This window comes from Lepidochelys kempii, chromosome 2, assembly GCF_965140265.1.
Source record: "Lepidochelys kempii isolate rLepKem1 chromosome 2, rLepKem1.hap2, whole genome shotgun sequence".
Classification (NCBI taxonomy): Eukaryota; Metazoa; Chordata; order Testudines; family Cheloniidae; genus Lepidochelys; species Lepidochelys kempii.
In genome coordinates this window covers 59,874,255-59,900,203 of record NC_133257.1, presented here as the reverse complement: position 1 = coordinate 59,900,203, position 25,949 = coordinate 59,874,255, and the positions used below count along the sequence as shown (strand labels likewise).

Genomic DNA, 25,949 nt, shown 5'->3' with positions numbered 1-25,949 from the left:
AAACGCGTAATTCATTCTTTTAGAATAATAATAATTAATAATAAAAAATAATCATTTGTACTATCATACTGCTTAGGAGCCCCAGTTATAGACCAAGACCCCGTTAAGCTAGGCGCTGTACAAACACAGAACAGAAGACAGTCCCTGCCCTAAAGAGCTTACTCTCAAAACAACAGGTGGATACAGACAGACTGACAGGGGAGTACAAGGACACAAAGAGGCAATATTGATCAGCAATATTGTTGTCAAGTTAAATTCAGGTATGGTTTGAGTTTGGGGCAAAAGTTCAGCAGGTTCTTATTTTACTCACTTCCAGTTCACTCATCCCTAAGAGTAAGGGGCCTTTAAATGAACACCAAAGTAGACTGGACTAAAATAGTGAGTCCAGTAATGCTATTTGATTAACCAAGAGTACAGGGACCTTTGTGCCAAACTGTCCATCCAGACAAGGGGGTTGTGGCAGTATAAGATGTGTGATATTTGTAATGACAGTTCAATTTAGCTTAAATTTTTTTTACATAGTAGAACCATACATTAAGGTGTCCTGACACTGATTGTCATAAATGGGGAGACAGCTCAAAGGGGAGGCCACATCTCTTGAAGATCTAGCTCTTGAAGAAAGCAGCATGAATATAAAATTTTGCCCCTTGCCTCTTTGACTCCAATTAGGTGGGAGTGTTTTTTGATGAATTTGGCCCTGCCCATCTCTGGCCTGTACTGTATCATTTAAAAGGCTGCACCCTAATGGTTAACAGTTTCCATTCTTGGCACTGGTTTCCAAGTTCCATTCATAATGCATAATCAGGTACTTGAGCATAAAATTGCTTTCCTGTTCCATAGTTGCTAACAAAATAAATTCAGCCTGATGCTGTATCGGGCATCTTAGTAGAAAGTTGGCTCACCCACAGGCCTACAATTAACTATCTTTAAAGATGTCGTACAGTCAAATCTCTTCGTTGTTGTATTGGCGCATCTCCTAATAAGCAAGAAATTTGGAAATAAACATTTGCACATATGAACTTATTGAGCCAAATGTCCTGTATGGTGCTTCAGCTCGTACATTTGTAAAATTGCACATGCACATACATACGTGCACCTACACTTCGGAGGAGCAAATACCTGCAGTAATACTATCACTGTTCTTAAAGTACACATGCAGGTATTTCCACTCTCAAAGTGCGGGCGGGCGGCATATATGTGTACCAGTCAGTTGTGAGTGTCTCAAATTCATTTGTGATTCAAAACCATTAATGGAATGATTTCAGTAAATCAGTCCGTCTCTTAGACCTCAGTCTGTAGATTGCACGCAAGCAGTTCTTTGAGTATTTGATATTCAGAATTCACATTGTGTTGATTAGTTTTGTTTTGACAAGGATGCTGAACAGGGTATTTCTGTTCTCTGTTGGATGAGCATAACATTTTTAGAATCTGGTTTATGGAAAAAATTACATCTATGAAATTCACAATCCCAATATTTACATATAATTTGCTTTTGCTGCAAATAATACTGGTGGTAACTCATTCTACAATATTCGTAGAGGTCCTGATTCAAGAAAGTATCCCCCTTCATGAGAGTTCCAATTCAGTTCCAATTTAAGAAAAAATCCTACCCTTCCATCTTCCCCTCCCCCAAAGTCAAGTTCTGTTGACTTCAATGGGACTATTCATTTGCATAGTTAAGCATGAGCTTAAGTGTTTGTAGGATCAGGTCCTAAATGTGGATTTAAGTGTCCAGCTTTAGACACCAAGTCTGAAAACGTGATCTAAAAGCAGCTGAGCATCCCTTTAAATATTAATACAGGAGTGATGTATATTATTTTTTCACCTGCTGTGATGTGGCATGAAGTTTTGGAATGCCATTCCTTCTGGCACTGGACTATAGGCACAGTGGAGATGATATTCTAAATTTCCTAGTGGTGGGTCAGTTACAGGTCACTCTTAAGAATCCCCTCCAAGCGTTTGCAGGTGTGTGCTATGAGCATGGCTTTAATGTTGGGAATGGGGATTGTAGGATAATAGCAGTGCTGGGGGGTCGGAAGAATTATCATTAAGGTGGATAAAAGTCCTTTGCTTTCTGGGATGCTCATTTACCTTTGAACCCCTATTGGTGATGTAGCTGAGGAGGCTGAGAGAATGCCTGGGCCCTCTATATTATAAAAAAGGCAATTAAAAATGACATTGATACACCTGGTGATATGAGCAGCCATCCCTTGAGTCAGTGCACCTTCCTCACTGACTGGGCTTTATGGAAAAGGATATGAAGCATCTGTTTTCTGTAACAGATTGTTTTGTTTGCTCTGACTGTCTGTTTACTATTATTAATATGCTGATTTCTCTATATTGTAGGGCTTATCAGATAGGAACTTCATGCACCTCTTGTTCTTTTCATAACGTTCTTATGTACGTTGAGGTGTGCATGTTAGAATTGGAAGGTTACTTGATAAGGAAGATCCTGCTTAAAAAAAAGTTCTTTAAGAGCCTGATTCTGCACTCACTTACTCAGTCTAATAGTCCAATTAAATTCAGTTTGAATTGATTGGGATTACTGATTAATTTGAATTTTAATGGAACTACTCGCATGACCACAGGTTTTCAGGATTGTGCCTTCAATTGGGAAGCCACAGAGAAAATCAGTGGATGCCCTAGATACTCTATAATGTATCAAGTGTGTGTATATTGACAGATATAGACGTGCACAAATGCTATGTCTGTATGTATATTAAAAATCAATTAATCTAGTAATTCTAATGTATAAGGGTGAGAATTTCAAAAGCAGCTAATGGAATTAGATGCCAGCTCCCACTGAAATCCCTTAGGCCCTTCTGAAAATCCCACGATTATACGTTACATCTAGGTGTACGTATGAGGTGCTTTTTCAAAAGTACAAGAAGTGCTACTATATGTTTACATAAATAAAATACAGTCTCTTATGGGCACGTATATGTGTTATGTGTCTAAACATACATTACAATATGGATGTCAGCATATTCTGCCTAGTGTGTGTCTAGTGTGCATATAATGCCATAAATATATGTGTGCATTTTGTACTAAACAAGATGTTTTGTGTATATTCAAATTAAGCTACTAGTAAATAACTATGTGCGTTTGTATACAAAAAGCAAAGTGTTTGGCAATTTTTTTTTTAAAAGTCCTCAGATCAGAGATGCAGTTCTTTGAGGGAATATATTGAGACCAATCTAAACATCAAGCCTTGTGAATTTAAAGTGTCCTTTATTTTATTTTCTAAGGGAAAGAACATATTTAAAGTATATTTCTACACAATTTCCAAGTCATGCAGGTCATACTTAAATGTACCCCAGTTCTGCTTAAAATATAAAAACTGTGTCCCTGTTGTCCACTGCTGTGATATGATCTCCTGATTCAAGACAACTTACTGGATCACTGACTCCTTAGTATGTTATTGTACAGTATGTTTTAATAATGTCCCACTCTGTTGAACAGAGCAGGGTTACAGAAAAGATATGTGGTTTTTAAAAAGGAATTTTAAAATTACCTAAATTCCTTCATACACAAAGATCACTGTTTATAGTTGAAAAATACGTGGCGTGTTTTGCCAATGACGCTAGCTTGTAGCTGGAAAGTCAAGATATAATTAACTTTTTTAAAAAGATCAAAATCTGATATTAGAAGTCTGTTCAAAACCTAGGGCACATCTAATTACTTTTCTTTGTCTTAATTATTTAGCAAATGCTAATAAACTACATAGATCATGGCGCTCATAAATTCAATAAGCGTATAACTTTAACTGATTTTTTTTCTCTTTGAAGGCTCACAGACAGGGAATTCAATCATAAGCCTATTGCATTATAGCTTCCAATATAACATCAGGTTTTAATAAGCCTCCTGTTTTCTGCACACATGTGCTTAAGACTGCCTGGAAACCAAATCAGTAGAGAGAAGGGATTACTTTAGATTACTTGAAATATGCATTGTTTGAAATGGCCTCTGGTGACCAGCTTTCATGAATGGCTGGTTTTTCTTGTGGGGCACGTCATCTGCTTAATTATATCAGCCTCCTTTGTATGACAAGTGCACTTCTTGTTTGTGTGAAATATGAAGTTTTAAAATAAAGTAAATTAGATGGTGAGAAAATAAATGTAGGAAATTGAGTTAATAGAAGTTTGTAACTTAACAAAAAGGCACTTTTCTTGTGATAGATATGCTAGAAATTTCCCTTAAACTATTGTTTCATGTAGTGTATAGATAATATAAAAGATAAAGCTTGATTTGTTTTGAATTTTTTAAGGATTGATTCAACTCTAGTTTTATGGTACTGAAGTAAAAATTGCCTTTTTTTTTTTTTTTTTTTTTTTTGCCAAGCAAGTTGATTCTCATACAACTATGCATTTTGAGAATTTCATTGAAATTTGGCAAGCCCCAAGATTACTATGGTAGAGCTCCTGGAAATTTTCTCCTAATAAAGATGCTTTTTATCTTGTACACAATTCTAGAAGTAGATTAGAAAATGTGTGTGCTTTCAGATGAGTCCAGGCTTTCCCTTTTTCAAATCGGTTAGTGGCAATCTCCTGTCTGCAGTTGTTTGTGAAATTACTATGTTAAAATGTAGGTTATGAATCTCTGAGAGCCTGCAGTTACTTTACATTATAATTAGTGGATCTATTAATCTAGCCTGATAAAACATCATAATAATGGACCGATTATATTTTGAAGGTGAGCAGATAACTTTGATTGACTGACAAAATATACCATTTATCAAATAGATGGAGGCTAGACCTAGATAGCAACTACATACTTTGTGTTTGCTATAAATCCTATGCTTTACAAGTAAGATTAGTGGATTAACCTTTAAGAGAAGGTAGTGGATCCTGCTGTTTCCTGATTTTGTTGTACTGTAAAAGTATTTTCCATGGCTTCAGGCTTGATATCCCACAGGAAATTGAAATGCTGCTTTACTCTGTTGTGCCTGATAGCCTGTAAGGGATTGCTATGTTTTTTGTTTGTTTTGTTTTAAGGAGCAGATATAAGTGTCGGACTTGAGAAAGGTCTTAGCACTACTTAACTCATAATAGTAATCTCTGTCAGCATTTTTAAACTGAAATACTTGAATATAACACTAGAATGCAGACTTCTTATTTTTATTACTGCTGTACAATCTTACAGCCCATCAAGGCAATATGTTTTGAAAAGAGTAAAGTCTTCTGAACTACCAGGTTGGTTTGATGCAAATTTAACAAATAGCCTCACATGACCTTTTGTTATATAATTTTATACTTGTATGATTAACAATTTCATGATCCAGGCAAAGTCTCTAACAATGTACCTGTTATAAATCAGATTGTGTTAAATACTAAAACTAAGGGGTCTCATCTCCCGTTGATGTTTGTACATTAAAGATTAATAGAAGCTGTGCATGTGTGTTGAGGGATGAATTAGACCTCTTCTACCCCATCCTGGAGCTTCTCTGCATTAAGTTAAATGAGTGCTGTGCATAACTAAGTACTACAGAATTAGTCAGTACAGATATTTCAGAATCACTGTTGGGTTTTTGCATTGTGTTAAAACAAATGACTGAAAGTGATAGGTGGGAAGCATGGAGTCTGACCTCCACTGGGAGACTGGTTGGCCAAGCCACCACCAAGTTGGTGCTCTTTTCCATCCATCCAGGTCTGTCAGATTTTGGTATGAGACTTGCCATGCAGGGCCTGGCAGGTTAGAAGCCCCACCAGTCAATTTGAGTGGCCTCTGCAGGCAGTTATAAAATACCGTTAGCATCCCCATACCTTCTTCTTCTTCTTCTTCTTTTCTCTCAGGAAGGCTCTGGTATTATTGAAACTGGGAAAGCTGGGGTTTTGGGGTCAGATTCCTTTCAAGGTTGTTAAACTTAGAGCCTGTTGAGTCAGCTGATCTACACTAACATCCAGAGAGTTATACTGATCACCATACTTGAGGTCAAGAAGGACTGTTTTCTCATAGTGAGTGGTGTTGGTTTGTTTTCATCTGGAACGTCCTATGAGGATAATTTGTCTGGGATTGTGTTTTGGCTTTCTCCTCCTCCCCATTCATTAAGGGTGGTCTATCTTGTAGAGGAGATGAAGCAGCCTGTAATATGTAATATGGTGAGGCCATCATGGTTATGCCATGGGTGTTTATTATATTTTATTTAATATTGGAATCCTTAGTATCCTTACTACTATTAATAAAAATTTCTTTGCTTTTTCATAGTACCTTACATCATGGGGTATCAAAGCACCTTCAAAATGTTAGTTAAGGTTCACAACATGCATTTATAGTACCAATATTTAATTAACCCACTTTTGCAGACAGGGAAATTTAAAATACAGAGAGACTGATTTGTCCAGTGGGATTTTGTGGCAAGGATGGGAATAGAACCCTAAATCACAAAACCATCCAGTACATAAGGAGGGCAGAAGCCTCTTGCATTAGGATTCTTATTGAAACTAATTTACACGCTGCAGCCAACAGACAGTTATTAGATAGAGCACATGTACCTGGAGAGCCAGGACTACAGTCCTTGTTCTAATGCTCCAAAACCACAGGACATACCACCTGTGATACAGGAGATTCCCCCCTTAGTTGGTAGAAGTAGCTCCGTTACCATGTCTGTGGAAAAGCCACTGGAGGGTGACATGATCATACACACCGGCACTCACACAGCTTCTTAGCTCACTATCTCCAAGCCTGACTTTAGATTTAGGGACATATCAGTGATCCATACAAGTAAGCCAGGTTCCCTCTGCCAGAAAAAGGCAGGCTGGGGACTCATGATGTTTGGAGGCCTCTTCTCCAGGACTCTGGTTGTGGAGTTGCCCTTAGGCCTCTAAAGTATACAATGAAGAAAGAAACTTAGGAATGTTTAGTGGGTAATTGATATTATACAAAGTGTATGAAAAGTGGCATTTAAACCTAGAGAATTCTAGCAAGAGTTTTATTCATATTCTTTGCAAGGGGGTACTATCAAGAAATATGTTAGAATCAAAAAGCCAAAACATTTCCAGGATAGTACTGGTATTGATAAAGTTTTGAAACTGACTAGTGATATATGGTTCCTCAGTTTTTGGGTGCCCAACTTGAGACATTGTAAAGAAGTCCAGTTTTCAGAGGGAAAGTGCTCAGCTCTTTCTGAAAATCAGCCCTCCTCTATGGTATATTGAGTCAGGCACTAAATAGTGGGGACACCAAAATCACTAGTCACTCCTAACAATTTTGGCCAAAATGTGAGAATTGCTTGTAAAGTCATTATCCTTTCCTCCCTTTTTCCCTTCCAGTGATGTTGTCCTACTGACAGCCCTGGAGAGGGAAGCCTTCTTTACCCATACCACAAACTGTGGCAGCACAAGTCTCCTCCCACTGCTACACTGATCTAGTTTAAGCCTCCCCTGAAGGAATTATCTCAAGGGTTGCATGAGGGGCAGTTCATTCTTCATGTCCATCAGTCGTAGCTTGTCTTCTGAGAATACCAATATGGATGCCAGCAGAAGTGCTAAGTTTTCATTTTTGTCGCACCAGTGTTAGAAAGGTGAACTCAAGCTAAGACCTAATATTCAAATGAAAAAAAAAAAAAGAGTGACTGTGAACTAAAAATTACATCCAAATGAGGAAAGATGGTCTTTTTAAATTTTCTTTTGCTCTTGTTTTCCATTTTCCTAAGATTTCAGTTGTCATTATGTATGTTCTACTGATAAAAAATATTTAAACTTTCCATATAGCTTCGATCTAAATTACAATCAGTGTTCTCATTTACCTGCCTGGAAAAAGGGAACTTGTAGTCGAGTTTTGACTTTTGGATATTGCACAGTCCTTTAAGTTTACTTGCCATGTGTAAAGAAAAAAGGTCTCTCTTAAAAATCTCTCCTATTTTTGACTTTTTCAAGACAAACTGCTATGTCTCTAAGGACACTCGTAGGCTCCGAAAGAGTATCCAACACAAACATTGCATCCTTGTCTCCTCTATCAAGCTCTGCATTTTGTCTGCTTTCTTCTGTACTTCATTGCCTTCTGGAGCTGGAAACCAGCCTGTGAGAGGATGGAAGGTTTTAAAAGGTCACTTTTGAATAAAGAATTGTCTGTACAAAAAAAAAAGGGGGGGGGATACCGTTATTCAGAGCTCTATGAGTGATCAACGATTGCATTTCTGTGCTTTTGCGCAAGAGTCACTTTTTTTTAAGTTTTAGCTCAATTCAGTCATTTGTCCTCCCTTATCAAGAGAAAAAGAAATTAAATAGTTGGAAAGTAACTTCATACTTTTATTTCTAGAAAAGAATTGTCTGACTAGGATGTTTGCTTAATAAAATAAAAAATTAAGGCTAAAGGATTTTTTTTTTCCTCACTGACTGACTAGTATAGCCCAAACAAGTTGAAGAATAGCGGGTAATGTTGGTTTGGACTGTTCTAAATTTTATTAGCACTGAGGTGTAATTGTCAGGAACTCGAAGTTCATACTGCGGGGGATTATTCAAACATGTTGGTGCCAATGTTTGCTCAGTGCAGTCAGGATGACTGCACTTTCTGGGTCAACATTGTCTGAAAAAGTTTGCTGTACAGTACAACTGATATAAGAAATGAAACATTGACTCTCACTTCACACATCTTTTCCAGCTTTGTGAGGTGAGTCAAAGTTTTGCTATTTAAAGATCAGACAGTTAGGGAAATTATATTTTTGCTTTTGCATCAAAAGCCTGTGGTGTCTGTCAGAAGAATGCTTATTTCTTCAGTGATCCTGTTCTTTGTCAGCTTTTCTGTGAGTTGGAACAAATATGTGGAAACTGAAGTATTTTTAAAAGTCACTCCAGCCTAATTACAGACTTACAGTCTACTTATCTGAATGTCCTGTAATCACTGAAATGGTATTTAACACTAAATGCCGATCCCTGCGTATTGGCTTTGCATTGCCCTAAAGTCAATCATAGACCAGAATGTTTGTTGGTGAACAGACAATGGAAGACAGGATTACTCTGCAACAGACACTTGGATTTTTGTTTGAAAGACATTCACACTCCTCTGGTGTCATTACAGCCTGCAGAGTGAGCAGTATGAAACTGTTTATAGGATATCTTGTGAAGCTTTAAATAATAGGTTTCAGAGGAGCAGCCGTGTTAGTCTGTATTCGCAAAAAGAAAAGGAGGACTTGTGGCACCTCAGAGACTAACAAATTTATTTGAGCATAAGCTTTCGTGAGCTACAGCTCACTTCATCGGATGCATTCAGTGGAAAAAAAAATGCACTGAATGCATCCGATGAAGGGAGCTGTAGCTCACGAAAGCATATGCTCAAATAAATTTGTTAGTCTCTAAGGTGCCACAAGTCCTCCTTTTCTTTTTTTAAAATAACAGGTGTGTGTGAAAACAAGCACAGTATCCCTTTTCTAGCAGTCTGTGTCAAGTTCTCCCTCACAAGATGTATATCACCTTTTGTTGTATTTTTAGATGAGTGATGGGCCCCTTTTTCTCTTGTTATGGAGTGCTCCCATTAAATTAGGTGTTTGTCTGCTACTAGCTAATGCTGCATGTTTAAATATGAAGTCTCAGGTGTGAGAGTGCTGACCTTCTGAGGAAGAGTGCTCCCTTATAATTAAGGCCGTGGCAGCCCAATTCCCATGCAGACTTTCCCGTGTGACTTGTTTTTTTTAAAAAAATTATGAGGCTTCTGCAGTTTATCTGTAGTCCCAAAATAAAAATTAATAAAAAAAAATGCTTTCAGCAAGTTAATGCCCTAAAGTGAGATGGCATTACTCCAAGCTTTTTTCCCATACTGTGTAATGTGATGTTTTCACAGGGCTTCAGTCAGTCATGCAAAAAATGTTGAAGTGTAAGTGGCTAACCTTTAGTCCCAAGACCAATCAATCATTTTCAGTTGCAGGTTTAGATCTGCTGCAGCAAAGCAAAACTTCGGTGCTTGCATCAAGTCTTACAATAGCAAGGCTGTTTGACTGACAAGCACCGGGAGAGGGGTTCTGAGAAGCATACTGAGCTGAATCTGAAAAGGGAGCATTGAGGAGAAGGGTTTGCCAGAGGTACTGTGCATTATAGATGATGCACTCAGTTCCATCGTTGATTGATGAGAGACAGTTACGTGCTTTCACAATGCTGGGTAAGATTGTCTGGATGTCACTTAAGCTGAGATCTCTGTCAGTAGAAAGATGACTTTTCAGTGTGGTGATACAATGCAGATTACAAATGACAGCCATGCTGTTCTGTCTGCTTCATGAGTGTTTAATATCTCATGCAGGTGAGTTAACCTAAAATAATTCTGTTGCTTTCCAGGTGTCATCCGGCTGAAATTAACACTTCTTATTCTGAGAATTTCACAGGATGATTATAAATTTTGTACAAAGACATATGGCAATGACAAGATTATATATTTCACTTACCTCTAAACACAAAGGTGCCGTCTAACCAACCAGGAAGATATGCCATTATGTAAGCAATGGTGAACGTAGATTTCTTCTATTTTTCTCGTTTAGTAGAATTGCTCTGATGTGCAATTCTGGAGAGTTAGTTCAGAGCACAATAAGTTGTGAGGTCTTTGACTAACACGTCTTCTGCTTTTACCTTCTTTTAGAGCTCCTCCTACAGATGTTCTGAACATCTCTGCATCATAGCAATTCATTACTACACCCAGGTACTGCATTTAAGGAACACTGTGCTGAAAACAAAAAAGGGGTGTGTGGTGTGAAGTGTGAGGTGTACGTGGGAAGTTGTATGAATACATAGACTAACTTGGAGCAAAAGTAAAATGAAAAGTGAAGTTGCAAAATGTCTCAGTGTATTCTCAGAAGATGACTTAGTATAAAACTACTATTAATCTACGTGAGTTGCTGTCACACTACTCTGTATTTGCTAGTTTTGACTTCTGAATATCACCTTTCTCCAAACGTTTTTGCCAGTTTATTCACTGTTTCGGCAGCATTTCAATTTTAATCTTTTTCTCTCCACAGATCTTGAAAACTAAGGAACAGACACTTTGGGGCAATTATTTTGCTTGTGATATTGAAACTACAATGAAATATTATTGCTTTGCACTCCTTTTGACTGTGCTCAGTACTGACTTGCTAAGAAGTCTCTGTACTACTGTCAAATCCCCAAGATTCAGAGGACGTGTGCAGCAGGAGCGAAAAAATATCAGACCCAACATTATTCTCGTACTAACAGATGACCAAGATGTGGAGCTTGGTGAGACATAATTATGTTATTTGCAACTCGGTTTCTTTACACATGTATTTCAGTAACTTCTGCTATACATGATAATTGACATTCAAAAATGTGCCTGTTCTGCAATGTTATCAGACATGGTTCACCAATTTGGAAATTATATTGTTAAAAATTGTATTATACATTTTATTGCTCATCTGATTTAACTCAACTAATTCCAGTTTAGGGGATAAGTATCTAACAATCAGCCATGTTAACCTAGGAGGAATACAGTATGTAAAAACATATAGGGCCAAAAACAGTTTCAAAAAACAAGAAATTCAATTAATAATACTTAAGTTAGTTCTGACAGTCTGCTTTTATATAACTCTTTAAAAAGTTGATGCTATTGTTACCTATTGCATGGTACCAGATGGATAAAAAGCTATATTTTCTTTTTTGTCATGTACAGCATACGATCTGATATCTTACACACACATGCAAACTTGACCTAATTTCAGCTCACAAGTTTATATTATTTATATGTAATTTTTAAATATCTTTAAAGTCAAGCTATTTTCATACCATGTCAATTATAGGAAAGGAGGCCAGTTTAGTTGTCCTGTGTATATGCAGTTGTTGTTGTTCACAACTTGGACAACATGTAGGAAATGATTTTCTCATAATTTTCTGAGGAAAAAAAGTGTTTAAAATATTTATATGATCTTCAAGAAGTCCTTCTTGGCATATTTTCCCTTAAATGCTCTAGAAAGATATTAACCACTAAACTTACATAATTATGGGCATTTTTGTATTTGCTATGATTTGGTAATGACTGTACAACTTTTGGGGCTGTTAGTCCACAAATAATAAATTCATATTTCTTATCTTAGGGCTAATCCTGTCATTGAGCATAGTGAGTTTTCCCATTGAGCCCTTAGATCTGTCTGTCTAATCTATTTTATTTGTGTCTTCTCTAATCACTGGTTTATTTAACCGTGCAGCGTAATAAATGGCCATCCAGTGATTATAAACAATCCTATATTATTAGTCTAAGAGATTCTAGAGCTATTATGTAGACTTGTTTCTTTTAGTTTCAGACATTTTGGAAATTTCTGTACAAGGGTCAAGCCCTGGCCTCCCTTCTACGGCTAAACAGGGGCCCATTTCCACTGGGCACTGGGCCAGGCTGTAGAGGCCATGTAGAAAAGAAAGTGCACACAGAACAGTGCTTTCTGGCAGCTGTCTTCACAAGACCATGGAGAGGGGATTGTAGGTATGCTGGGAGAGTAGCAAGGATGTAGTAAATCTCTCTGTTCACCTACTGGAACTGCTGACTCGGAAACTTGCTTAGGGGTTCACAGAGGGCTGAAACCACTGCAACCTGCTTGTACATATGCCTCACCACTGGATTGAAGGAATGTTCTGTTCTCCACAATCCCTGCATAGTTTTCCCATGCATAGAAAATGTACATACCCTTTGCACATTGAACCAGGATTTGTCCCCAAGGCATGTCATTTTTTTTTTTGCAGTTTCAACAATAGATCATTCTGCTTATTTGAAAGGTATAAAGATACATTATTTTCTACATATGAGTCATCATTTTTCTGTTTATGACCCCACGTGGGCAAAGCTCAGTTCCTTTAAAATATTTAGAGTTGGTTATGCCATGGCATCAGGAGGTCTAAGACTTATGGAATGTAACAAACTCTTTTAGGATTCCAACATAAATGATTCTCTATTCTATTTTGAGCACAATATATCTGATAACTATTGCAAATCACATACTTTGTAATAGAAGATGTTTGCCTTCTTAGTGTAGAATCATTGAAGCAAAATACGTAAAATTCACCTCCCATGTGTCCTAGAGTTATACAGAACAGTGAAATAAAATCTAAAATAAAATTTTGCAGGAAGCTGGGAATTACCACAGAGTGCATGATAGTGTATAATAATGTTTCCCCTTATAACTCAAGCAGCTAGCCAATATTCAGGGCCTTGTGAATTACTTATTTCAATTAGGAGAAATTGATGGAGTCAGCTGTTTCTTTGATGCAACTCTGTGTATTTTACAAGGAATGTACATAAAGTCCTGTTACCCTGAACACAGTAGGAATCAAACAGCAGGATACAGTTTCTTTGCTCACAATTCCAAGCCTCTTTCCAGCCAGCACTCTACCCAAAGTCTTTCACTGTTTTTTTTCAGAGTCAGGCTACCCGCGTGCTTCTCTGGCTGTCTCTGGGACTTCTTCTTTGCTGCCTTCTCTGTCTGTCTCCATGGTCAATCTCTCAGTTTCCCTCATATGGTCCCCTCCATTTGCATTCAGCCTGCAGTCAAACCCCTCCACCCACATAGCTTAGATTCCTGTGCAGCATTGCATGTGGCCTATGTTTTGGGGGGTCGCCTCTATTGTTCCAGCTATCTAGTCCATAAACGTGCTTGATAGCTTTTTACATTTATCCTGAATGAAGAACACACACACACACGCAGGTTCACTCAACCCCTAGCACAACAGTACATTATACAATGTATGATGTATAATGTCATGAAGGAGATGGGACTCATAAAATCTCATTGGGATTTCCAGTTGATGGAAAACATCTTTGTAGGTACCAGATTTGGGGTTGTGACCCACAAATTAGGAATTGTTGCTATAGTGTGTGCAAATTGATACCTGTATAGTGGGAAGAGGGAAATAATGTGGCTTTATTTCCACGCACACACATACATAAAATAAACATAATGACCTGTTCTTGAAATCAAAATTAATCTGTTTTTATGAATGGGGAATAAAGACGTATTATTTTTCACATATGGGAAATAGCATCTTCTAAGCTGGGCCACTGAGAGCTTGAAAATACAGTAGAATCACAGACGGGCCAGCCAGTGTGGGGAGCCTCAACAGGCATCTTCCTGGTTTGTTGTTCATCACCTTCAGTAGAACTTCTGCAGTACTGAGAGAGGCACACGCAGGAACAGAAACTCTGAACGTATCCAGAGACTTGAAAAGTCCTCTCTCCTTGCTGCATTCTTGCATGGGAACCAAAGAAATGCTTTTTGTTTTGTGATTGTGAGATCTGGTTAGCAGATGCAGTTTCAGAGACCTCTATCTGTGGGGCAATTGGAAGAAAATTTCCAGTAGCAGTAATGCTTCCTCCCATAAGCTTTTGCTCTGGGATAAAGCTTTGGCTACTGGACATGGTCTCCATTAGAATATCCTGAGCAGTCAGGCTGAATTTTTTGATCTGACAAAATTTCCTAATTCATATGACCAGACTGGACATTCCCTGGGATCTGGTACCCTTCAGGTCCTCCCCAATTTAGACACGTACAACATCATTGTCCTGTTGTCTGACATAATCTGCATGTGTGCCCCGAGGACTGTCTCCAGATGGCAAGGTACACAGGCAGTGAGGAGAGCTGCAGATGGCAGATAATTGTAACTTGTTAATACCAGCAAGTCTCATCTCCTACTTGTATTTTGCTGTATGTAAGGGGACTGTTGGTCTCTTACTAAAACTCAGTGGGGGGTTTTTTGGTTGGCTAGCTCCCAGTACCAAAAGTAAGGGGAAGGGTCAATGGGAAATCAGGACCCTGACACTCACAGTCCCCTGGAACAATGAAGAGAGGCCAATGTGAAACTTCAGGTCAACCTGACTGACAGGGCGGGCAGGCTAATGAGGGAGTCAGGAGGCCAGGGGATCCCATCCTCTGTGTGAGCTGGAATGCCTGGGTCAGATAGAGTGGGGCCGAGCTAAGGAGAGAGCAGGGGCCCAAGCTGTGCTGGGAGCAAAGTCACAGAAACAGCCTGGAGAGCAGACCTGCGCTGGGAGGAGAGCTGTAGTAACCAGAGCCAGAGGAGCCAGAAAAGCAGCCCAGGAAGCAGGTCAGCGCTGGGAGCAGAGGCACAGAAGTAGCCCGGAGAGCTGTAGAAACCAGAGCCAGAGGGGCCAGAGAAGCAGCCCAGGGAGCTAGAGACAGAGCACAGTGCTGAGGTAGAGTGAATCTGGAGCTGGGGCTGGAGCAGTCTGGAGCCGGGTGAGGTGAGCGGCTGGGGAGAGCAAGGGGGACCCTGGGCAGTGGGCCCAGTGCAGGGAGATGCCCCCAGCCAAGAGGCTTCACAGGTCAGACTTGGAGGGGGATCGTAACCCCGACAGGGCAGGGGCGATGCTGGGAAGAAGGGTCCTACCATCTAAAGCCTGAGGGCGTGTGGCCACTGCCAGAGCAAGTGTCTGACCTGCAGCATCCCTGCAGCACAGCCAGGGCCTGAGAAGGAGGCCTGGGACTTGTGAGGAACAAACTGAATTTCCCTTATCTGGTTGTGATATCCCCATGCCACAGAGTGGGGTTATGTATTTTCCTTTAACCTTCTCCATTTTTTCCTTATTTTTTTTAATTGATTGCTGTTTAATAAATTGTATTTGCTTTGAACTGTATGTAATGATCAGTGGGATCCTATCCACAGGGTCTGGCTCTATGGCACGGGGAGATCACAATCAGCGTCTCAGGAATGTAAGGGAAGATCACCGTCTGCTCTTCACAAGTCCCAGCGTTGACAGTAATGTACTGCGGCAGCAGTAGTAGCAGCAGCAGAACTGAGCAGTTACTTTCCTAAATTCTGTATCTTTAAATCCCTGCTCTTTGTCTATATTTAGTTGAATATTTTCCTATACACATTTCTATACAAGTTTGCAGGGTGAAAAGAGCATCTGTGAAAGGGTAATGAACTCGACTCACCATGGGCCCATTCCTGCAAAGTGTGCATCTTTAAAGGTCACATATACAGTATTGTGGCAGACTAGACTACTCAAAGGAGAGATGTAAGGAGTCCCACATAGAGGTACCAACTGTCTAATTGCACAAACCCAAACACCCTTGCCCCACCTCCTGCCGTGCCCCTTCCCTGAGGCCATGCCCCTGACCCACCCCTTCTCTGAGGCCCTGCCCCATCACTCCATCCCCCGCCCTCTGTTGCTCGCTCTCCCCCACTCTCATTCACTTTCTGGGGCAGGGGGTTGTGGTGTGGGAGGGGGTGCGGGCTCTGGGATGGGGCTGAGGGGTTCGGAGTGCAGGGCGGGAGAGGGGGCTCTGGGCTGATCCTGGGGCAGGAGGTTCGGGGTTCAGGACAGGGTATGGGGTGTGGATTCTGGGAGGGAGTTAGGGTGTGGGGGGGAGCTCAGGGCTGAGGCAGAGGGTTGGGGCACAGGAAGAGGTGCGGTCTCCAGCTGGGCGGCACTTACTTTGGGCAGCTCCTGGAAAGCGACCGGCTCCTAGGCTCAGGGGCAGCCTGGCCAGGAGGCTCTGCGCACTGCCCCGCCTGTAGGCACCGCCCCTGCAGCTCCCATAGGCCACGGTTCTTGCGCCTTTGAGCCAGACATGCCGGTTGCTTCCTGGGAGCCACGCGGGGCCACTGGACTTTTAGGGGCTTAAAATCTCCTGGATTGGATTCAGTAGCCAGGAGATTGAGGCCCATTCTGGGAGACTCTTGGCCAATCTAGGAGGGTTGGCAACCCTACTCCCACAAAGTCAAAAACACCAATTCCTCATTTTCCATCTCCCACTTAAACAAAAAAAAGGGAAATTTGATACAAAAGACGAAGTCAAATTTCAGTTGCTAACACTGATTCGTCAACCCCACAAAAACCAACAAATCAGTGTTTGGGGTAACCAGTTAACTTGAAATCGACTAAATTGTTTAAAAATAATTAGGGCTGTCAAGAGATTAACAAAATGAATCACGATTAATTGCGCAATTAAAAATATTAATCACGATTAATCGCGCTGTTAAAGAATAATAGAATACCACTTATTTAAATATTTTAGATGTTGTGTACATTTTCAAATACATTGATTTCAATTATAACACAGAATACAAAGTGTACAGTGCTCACTTTATGTTTATTTTTTATTACAAATATTTGCACTGTAAAAAACAAAAGAAATTGTATTTTTCAATTCACCTACTACAAGTACTATAGTGCAATCTTTTTATCATTAAAGTTGAATTTACAAATGTAGAATTCTGTACAAAAAAAATAACTGCATTCAAAAAATCAAACAATGTAAAACTTGAGAGCCTACAAGTCCACTCAGTCCTACTTCAGTAATCGCTCAGACAAACAAGTTTGGTTACAATTTGCAGGAGATAATGCTGCCCGCTTCTTGTTTAAAATGTCACCTGAAACTGAGAACAAGCATTCGCATGACACTGTTGTAGCCGGTATCACGAGATATTTACGTGCCTGATGCGCTAAAGATAAGATGTCCCTTAATGCTTCAACCACCAGTCCAGAGGAGATGCATCCATGCTGATGATGGGTTCTGCGCAATAACGATCCAAAGCAGAGTGGACCGATGAATGTTCATTTTCACTATCTGAGTCAGATGCCACCAGTAGAAGGTTGATTTTCTTTTTTGGTGCTTCACGTTCTGTAGTTTCCACATTTAAGTGTTGATCTTTAAGACTTCTGAATATTTTGGACGGCACTTCAGATTCTTAAACCTAGGGTCGAGTTCTGTAGCTATCTTTAGAAATCTCACATTGGTATGTTCTTTGCGTTTTGTCAAATCTGCTGTGAAAGTGTTCTTAAAATGAACATGTACTGGGTCATCATCCAAGACTGCTATAACATGAAATATATGGCAGAATGTGGGTAAAACAGAACAGGAGACATACAGTTCTCCCCCAAGAAGTTCAGTCACAAATTTAATTAACACATTATTTTTTTAATGAGCAACATCAGCATGGAAGCATGTCCTCTGGAATTTTGGCCGAAACATGAAGGGGCATATGAATGTTTGGCATATCTGGCATGTAAATACTTTGCAACGCTGTCTACAAAAGTGCCATGCGAACGCCTGTTCTCGCTTTCAGGTGACACTGTAAATAGGAAGCAGGAAACAGTATCTCCCGTAAATGTAAACAAACTTCTTTGCCTTAGTGATTGGCTGAACAAGGAATAGGACGGATTGGCCTTGTGAGTGCTAAAGTTTTACATTGTTTTGTTTTTGATTGCAGTTATGTAACAAAAAAAATCTACATTTGTAAATTACACTTTCACAATAAATAAAAAGATTGCACTACAGTACTTGTATGAGGTGAATTGAAAACTACTATTTCTTTTATCATTTTACAGTGCAAATATTTGTAATAAAAAATAATAATACAAAGTGAGCACTGTACACTGTGTATTCTGTGGTGTAACCGAAATCAATATATTTGAAAATGTAAAAAACATACAAAAATATTTAATACATTTCAATTGGTGTTCTATAGTGATTAATCTGCAGCGTGATTTTTTTTAATCGTGATTAATTTTTTGTAGTTAATCGTGTGAATTAACTGCAATTAATCGACAGCCCTCAAAATAATTAAAGATAAGTTCAGATACTACACCTGGCCCTGAGCCTTCCTAGCAATTTTGTGACTTTACAATCCCATTTTTCATGGTTTTAAAATATTTTTCTTCTTCCTGTTTCTCTGTGATAGACCCATACAGAAGAACAGGGAAACACTGAAACTGACTGCAAGCAAAGTGCTCTGAGCTGTGCAAAGTAAACTAAAATATAATAAGAGAAGCTAAAATCCACTTCTCAAAATTCCCCAAAGCTGTAAAACTACAAAACCCCTTAGTGACTGTTGGCCTATTGCCCCCGCCCCCCCATCCCCCCAAGAGTTCCTGGCTTGTTGGACAACTGACCATTGCAAAACTTTGGTAGCTATCAGCAAGTACTCACAGACCCTAGCACAAGCAACCGGGCTCACCATTTCACAGCAAGAGGCTGCTGAACACCTGAAGATCCCACCTACTGCCCTCATCTTTTTCTGCAACATGAGTTTGTTGAGCTTCAAAAGGTTAAAAAAAAACAAACCCTGAGATAACCATCTCCAAGTCCTTAGGCTAGACCCAGGCATAATGATGTGATCATAATGATCAGGAGTTTGGTTGGGACTGCTATCAAAAATCATTTTGCTGATTCAACCACAAATGCTAAGCTGACTCAGAACACAGAACTTAGGTATTGCAGAGGCCTGTGTGCTGCTCCTCTGCACGGGGAGAGATTTCACCCAGTGAGGTTATTATCAATGCATGTGGTCTCTTTTTAATGTGATTTTTAAAAAATAACTCTGTGCTTTGCTTGCTACTTGATAAATGTATAATTAAATCACTGTTGGCTGGGTGACTGCAAAAGCTGTTGAAGCCTAATACTCCATTAATATTGTAAGGGCTTATTTGTTTTGCATGTATTGCAGTAAAACAATATTTTTTTTAATCCTTTTGAGAAGTCAAATAGCCATTTATAAATAGTGCATGTGTGAGAAGTCCCAGGCTTCAATGGGAATCAACTTGCATGAGTTAGAATATTCGCATGAGTTAGAATATTCACATGAGTAAGGGGCTGCAGGATCAAGTTCTAAATCAAATTAAAAATTAGTTAGAAGTGGGGCAAATATTTAAATTTCTTATCCCTTAAAGGAGAGAATTTCGTTGAGTCTTCAATGTCAAATAGAGCTTATTAATTCTTAGAATGGTACCTGTTTTACTTGTCTTTTGGAGATATGTTCTATGACACCATCTATCTTTGCACAATAATGTTCAACCGGCTGCTGGCTTGTGAATCTGCCTATCAGATTAATCTACACTTTTATTTTGTGACTGAGCAAGAAAAGAGCTCAAACTTCCTAGAATTTTGCAAAGTGTTTTTGGTGACATGATCTACAATGTTTACTTTTTCTTTAAAATTAGAGCTAGTCAATTAAATGTTCCAAGCCAACAACAGACAGCAAATGTAATAATACATTTATATACTTAAATATCAGGTGACATGACATAAATATATTTTAGATGTTTCTTAGTAGTGGTATAGTAAAATCAGTTATTCTTTATTTCAGGGTCGTTGCAGGTGATGAATAAGACTAGAAGGATCATGGAGAATGGAGGTGCTACCTTCATCAACGCCTTTGTAACCACCCCAATGTGCTGCCCATCTCGGTCCTCCATGCTGACAGGGAAATACGTTCACAACCACAACATATACACCAACAACGAAAACTGCTCTTCTCCTTCCTGGCAAGCAACGCATGAACCACGTACCTTTGCAGTGTATCTCAACAACACTGGCTATCGGACAGGTAAGAGACAGTTCTTAGGCTTTAAATCTCTGCCTAAAATGAGGCAAAAGTGTCTCGAACTAGGTTTAAGGAGCAAAGCAGTGGCTCAGTGTTGGAGCAGGGAAAAGGTGTGTGTCATGAGTGAGGGTAGCACTGCCTATTTGTAATGGTTTAGCCAGATTTACAGCCAAAGACTGAATAAGGAATCCCACTTGTACTGGGAAGCATATTTTCATATCTGGATGTCTCAGGTGAGGACTAGGCTGTTGAGCAGTTACACCTAGGTGAGAGATGCGCATCATCATGGCCGTGTGATTCTGAGCCAACAGCTCTTGCCATGATTATGGTCAGTATTAAGGCCAAGTTGTGGAGAAGCAGTTATGAGGGAAGATATTTGGGCCACTGCAGAAACTGATACCAGAGACCTCACAGGAGTGAAGATGTGTATGGTGGGGGTGAAACAAGATGAAGATGAGAATTTAAACTTTAGTGTGGGGTAATCTTCACTTTCATTCTCTGAAACTGAACAGAAACATATATTTAAGGCAGCGGTTTTCAAACTTTTGTACTGGTGACCCCTTTCACATAGCAAGCATCTGAGTGTGATCCCCCTTATAAATTAAAAACACTTTTTAATATATTTAACAACACTATAAATGCTGGAGACAAAGTGGGATTTAGGGTGGAGGCTGACAGCTCCCAACCCCCCATATAATAACCTCACGACCCCCTGAGTGGTCCTGACCCCCCAGTTTGAGAACCCCTAATTTAAGAATTGTTCTGGTGAGTGGCAATAAGATTTGATAGTTTTCTTGTAAATTCTTGGTAGTTTTCTGTAGTCGAGCGCTCCCTTTTCTATCTGCAAAGAACTCTTCTTATTCCTCTCATCTATGCTTCAGCTTGATGTAAAACCTCCAGTTCATATATGCATCATCGATCCTTAAGAATAAGTCTGTAAATATTTTAGGCTCCAGCCTGACTCTTTTATAAAGATACAGGAGCTGTGCAAGGTATCAGGGTACAGTTTGTCTAGTTGTATTGTTTGAACATAAAGACTCTCCTTCATGAGACCAAAGAAGCACAAATCTTTACAAGGTATTTGGAGGCAAAGAAGTTTGTGTCCGCTAACAGGTTAGGCACAGGATTTGATTACTTTTGAAGCATACAGTGAGAGAATGAATGTCTCTTTATACCAATTCTCCTAGCACTGCTGCATTTAACATCCTAAAATCTATTTGCTTCCACTTCATCTCCCTCCCCACAATACAACTCTCTCTGGCAAAGCTGGCAGTCCTGCAGAGCTCCTTGATCCTGTTTAAAATACAAAACCGAACAAGCATTTTTATCCTCTTTAGGCCTAATTCTGCCACTGTCACTCACACTGAATATTACTTTGAGAAGTTCAGTTGATTTCAGTGAGATTACTAGTGAAGTAAAATACTGCTCAACATGAGTAAGGGTGGCAGGATGAGGCCCTTTGTTTTTCTGCTGTATGTGGGTCTTAGATGTTAAAGTCAGCTCTGTAGCACTGCCTTCAAATTCTGGATTAAGTGCTAGAAACATTTCCTGATTTATAGATTAGTAATCCACATCTGACCTGTTTCACAAACCTTTACCATATCCACCTGAAAAGCTGCTCAGAGTTTTTAAAGTATTTGCTATCTGGCTAGCTAATTTAGGGTTCTGTACTGCCACTCATCACTAAAAGTATCTGAATGCCTTCCATGTAAAATTGATAGCAATAGCAGACTCCCTTGTGAGATAAAAGCTCGGGTTCCCTGGGCAAACTTAATTTGCTTCCCTTGTATGTATGCATTATGATACAGTCTTTGATTACATGATCACATGCTATTTGTGTGTGTGATTTCCTAACTTTTAAAAAAAAATATGGAAAAAACAGAAAATCCATCACGTGACACCACATTGTCACCCACATGGTTCATCAGCAAGGTTGGAACATTTAGATCTATCACGGACCCCTACTACTTAAGATAAAGGAATGTTGGATAGAAGTAGCAGGTTGTCAGGCTCTGTGCAGACCAATACTAGGGGGGCTTCACAGATATTTGCTGCCAGCAGAGAAATGGTGAGACTAAGCAATCTTAGGTTCCATTCCAGGCTCTAGGAGTATGCTTTTGTGGAGACAGACCCTTCAATCTATCTCCTCCCACCCCAAGTTTGATCCCTTCTGCCCTATTCCCTCCTGCCTGTCCTGTTCTTTGCCACTCCTGTCTCCTCATCTCAGTCCCATTCTCCTCACCTAGGCAGTCCATTCTCCATTCCTCACGCTTCTCACCCAGTTCCAGTCTCCTTGCCCATCAAGCCCTGGTGTCCCCAACAAGTAAACCCTGCTTCTCCAAACCTCTTTACCCAGCCATTCCCAGGCCCCTTCCCACCCTGACCTCCAGTAACCTCCCTGCCCACATTCCCTGTTCCAGCTGGCTTCCAGTCCCAATCTCCCTCCCTGGGCTCCTTGAATCTCAGAGTCTCCCCCCACTGCTTCTTCGCTCCTTGTCCCAGCCTCTTTCCTGGGCTCCCAGACTCAGTTGCCCTCTCCCCTTTTTGCCAGCCTCCAGTCCCAGCTTCCATCCCCTCCCAAGTTCCTTATTCCAGTCTACTTCTCCATGTCTACTCCCCAGGTCCATGTGTTGGTCTTCTGCTTTAGAATCAGGCAGCTTTCCTTCTCCACACACAATTGCCAACTGTCACACAGTAAATAAGCACCCCAACTTTCACAATAAGCCAGAAATCAAGCAAATCTCATTTCAAAACAAGGCCAAAACAAGCCAATCCCTAAGAACCCCAACACTCTATGTGACTAGATCCTCCCGGCCTGCAGTCTGGGACTGTGTTGGGCCTGCTGTGCACCCCTTACTCCCTCCTACCCCACCCTTGCACCTGCTTGCTGGGAGCCAATCAAAAAGAAGAAGCAACAAGCTACAAGCCAAAAACTAGCCAACAAGCAACTCACAAGCCAATTAAGCCAAAAACAAGCCCAATGTCTGCATTTTTTTCACAGGTTTGGCATGTCTGCCTCCACATTGCCTGGGTCAGCAGGGGGCAGATCATTGAGAGCAGATGAGAGACAGGCTCTTGCTCTCAGTTCTGGTGCTGACTTGGCACAGCCCTGAGCTGCCACTGCAGGGAAAAACCTGCTAAACCCCAGGCTGGAACATGCTTAGTGCTGACAGGATTTTTAGGGAATCCAGGAAGTCTCAACTGATTTTTTTCAAAGGCTTGTAACTAGGCCAGATTTGGGCGGAGTTTTGCAGGGACAGCAAAAAGCACATCCCCGACAGAAAGATCACCCCCCACTTTACAAATTTCAAGTCCCTGCTCCAAAGAATGGGGGTGCTAGGGCTTTTCAAAGAAAAGCTCACAGAAATTTTAACATGGTAAAAACCTAGCCTTGTTATTGGAAATGGCTACGGTTTTGGTTGAAAAATTCCACTTGAGGCAGACAATTGACATATAAAATTTCAGCCCAAACAATTAAAGTATGGCAAAGTTATAAGCCACTGAAAACAGTCTTATAACGGGAAGGACTGTGCAACCCTAAAAAATGCGTGGTGCTACCAGCCGGGCCTATAATAAAGGCATTTTGTTTATATATATAAAGACTGGGCTAACAACCTGTGTATCCAAGTTATAGTTATTAAACCCTAAATATTTTATGGTTACAATTATAACACTGACAGATAGTGGGAAATACCCCCAAAGCTGTAAAAATAGAAAACCTGAGTTCTTCATAAGGTACTACGGTTAAGTTACAGAACTGGGAGCTAAGAATCTGAGACTATTTCTGGCACTATCACCGACTTCCCTTATGACTTTGGGCAAGCTGTAGGTTAAACTCATTTTTGTACCTCAGTTTCCCCATATGCATAAGTGGAATACCGCTTATAATATTCCGCAGCAGTGTTGTGAACCTTAATTGTTGTTTGTGATTTGATAGAGGTACTATAATGTTGCAAAGTAGTGTTGTAACCAGGCAAAAAACCTCTGGAGAGAAAAAAACTAAAGGTTTCAGTTTTGAAATTGTTGTTAGGTTAATGGGAAGAAAGTGAGGAGGAGGTGACTGGAATAGTACTGGCCTTTCAGTTGTGTTGGGCTCTGTCCCCAAAAGCATTGAATCATTCTGCGTCAGTACGGAAATCTCATACAAACAGTTCTTTGCAACTCCAGTAAATGGTTTCCTGATAGCTAGTTTTGTTCAAGGAAGTTGGCTGTCTACCTAAACCAGTTGTCTGGGTCACGATGAGTAAACCTTACTGTGCTATGTGTTTTTAGAGGTGTGGTGGGTTTTTTATGGGTTGGTTGTTTGGGTTATTTTTTTTTGTTTTATTATTTGTTTTGTTAAAATCAGAAATGTCCCTGCAAACATTTTTGATGGGTAGCTGCAGCCTGTATGCAATAAATGTCCTTTGGTCTGTGAAAGACTAGGGATGTCTCTGCAGTGCATTTACACTGTCTAGCTGTATGACACCCACTGGCACAGATGGTAGTGACATGACTAATTCTGTGATGCAGTGTCTTCAAAATAGTCTGATAGTAAGAAAGAGATTGGGAAAAGATCTTATATAAAATATATTTGATATTGCAAGATGGTGAATCTTAGTAAATTATGAAAATCTCACCCTCAGAATCCACAAAATTCCTGGGTCACATTCTCCCAAGGCTTGCACCTGGGCAACCCCTTAGATACCATTATTTTAGGCCCCAATCCAGTTCAAGACCTTTTGCTAATTGTTAGGGAGAAAGGTAAAAATCAATGACAAGCTTGAAGGAGTGCATTTATACTAGATACTTGCGCTTCGCCAAATGTTTATCTTTTGCAGTGACAAAAACATTCCAAAGCCATAAGGATATCCAGATAACTGCTCACCTTGCCATGTTATTATTTGCATAAACTTCATTGAACATTGTCACACAGACTGCAGTTATTCCAATGTAGCAAACTACTATACATGTCATGAAAAATAACACCGTGTCCTGGGAACAGTTAGTAAAACTGCCAAAATGCAGATAAAACCTGTCTTATTAAAATGCAAAAATCAGCATTTATCTTTGCTGTTGTCCCCGTGGGGTCCATTACACACAATAGTGAAAAGATGTCCCCTGAAAATTGCATTGCTTTTTAGTGAGACTTTTTACCCATTGAGCCATAATCTGTTTTATTCATTACAAATAGAAATGGCTTCCTAAGCCCCATAGCTTTGCTGAGCTGCTTCTAAAAATGTGCATTGCCTGAGGCTACAATCTAGTCCAGTAGTTCCCAAACTTGTTCTGCCGCTTGTGCAGGGAAAAGCCCCTGGCGGGCCGGGCCGTTTTGTTTACCTGCCGCGTCAGCAGGTGAAATTAAAAATAAACAAAAATCCACCCTGGCCCCCGCCCATAAAAAACAGCCTGAGGCAGAAAGAATGGAAAATTTCAGCCCAAATGGTTAAAGTTTGGCAAAAATGTAAGCAACTGAAACAGGGGGCCTTATAATGGAAAGTGTCAGCCAGCCTTAATTATAGGCGATGGTACCAGCCCCACCTATCATAACAGTTTAATGACAATATTTTGATCCCAGGATCTGAAGGTTCTCAGTTCTCTGATCTATAGGGGAAGCAGGTTAGTATTATGTTCCTTTTACAGATGGGAAACTGAGATATGGGAAGTGACACAACTTTCCCACGGTCACTCAGTGAATTGGTGGCAGAG

The 25,949-nt window shown here is 40.1% G+C and overlaps 1 protein-coding gene across 4 annotated transcripts in view; it reads left to right on the top strand.

Moving 5' to 3' along the window:
• Positions 1–25,949, top strand: part of SULF1 (sulfatase 1) — a 176,451-nt gene that overhangs the window by 68,335 nt on the left and 82,167 nt on the right. For 2 of the 4 annotated variants that reach the window (XM_073330898.1, XM_073330901.1), the window contains exons 1-4: positions 10,001–10,089; positions 10,561–10,620; positions 10,937–11,171; positions 20,025–20,264. In XM_073330898.1, coding sequence (XP_073186999.1) covers positions 10,057–10,089; positions 10,561–10,620; positions 10,937–11,171; positions 20,025–20,264 — 568 coding nt within the window. In that variant the 5' untranslated portion in view covers positions 10,001–10,056. Of the gene's footprint in view, positions 1–10,000; positions 10,090–10,560; positions 10,621–10,936; positions 11,172–15,912; positions 15,972–20,024; positions 20,265–25,949 lie in introns of those variants that run through there. The other 2 variants (XM_073330899.1, XM_073330900.1) reach the window with 2 other exon arrangements.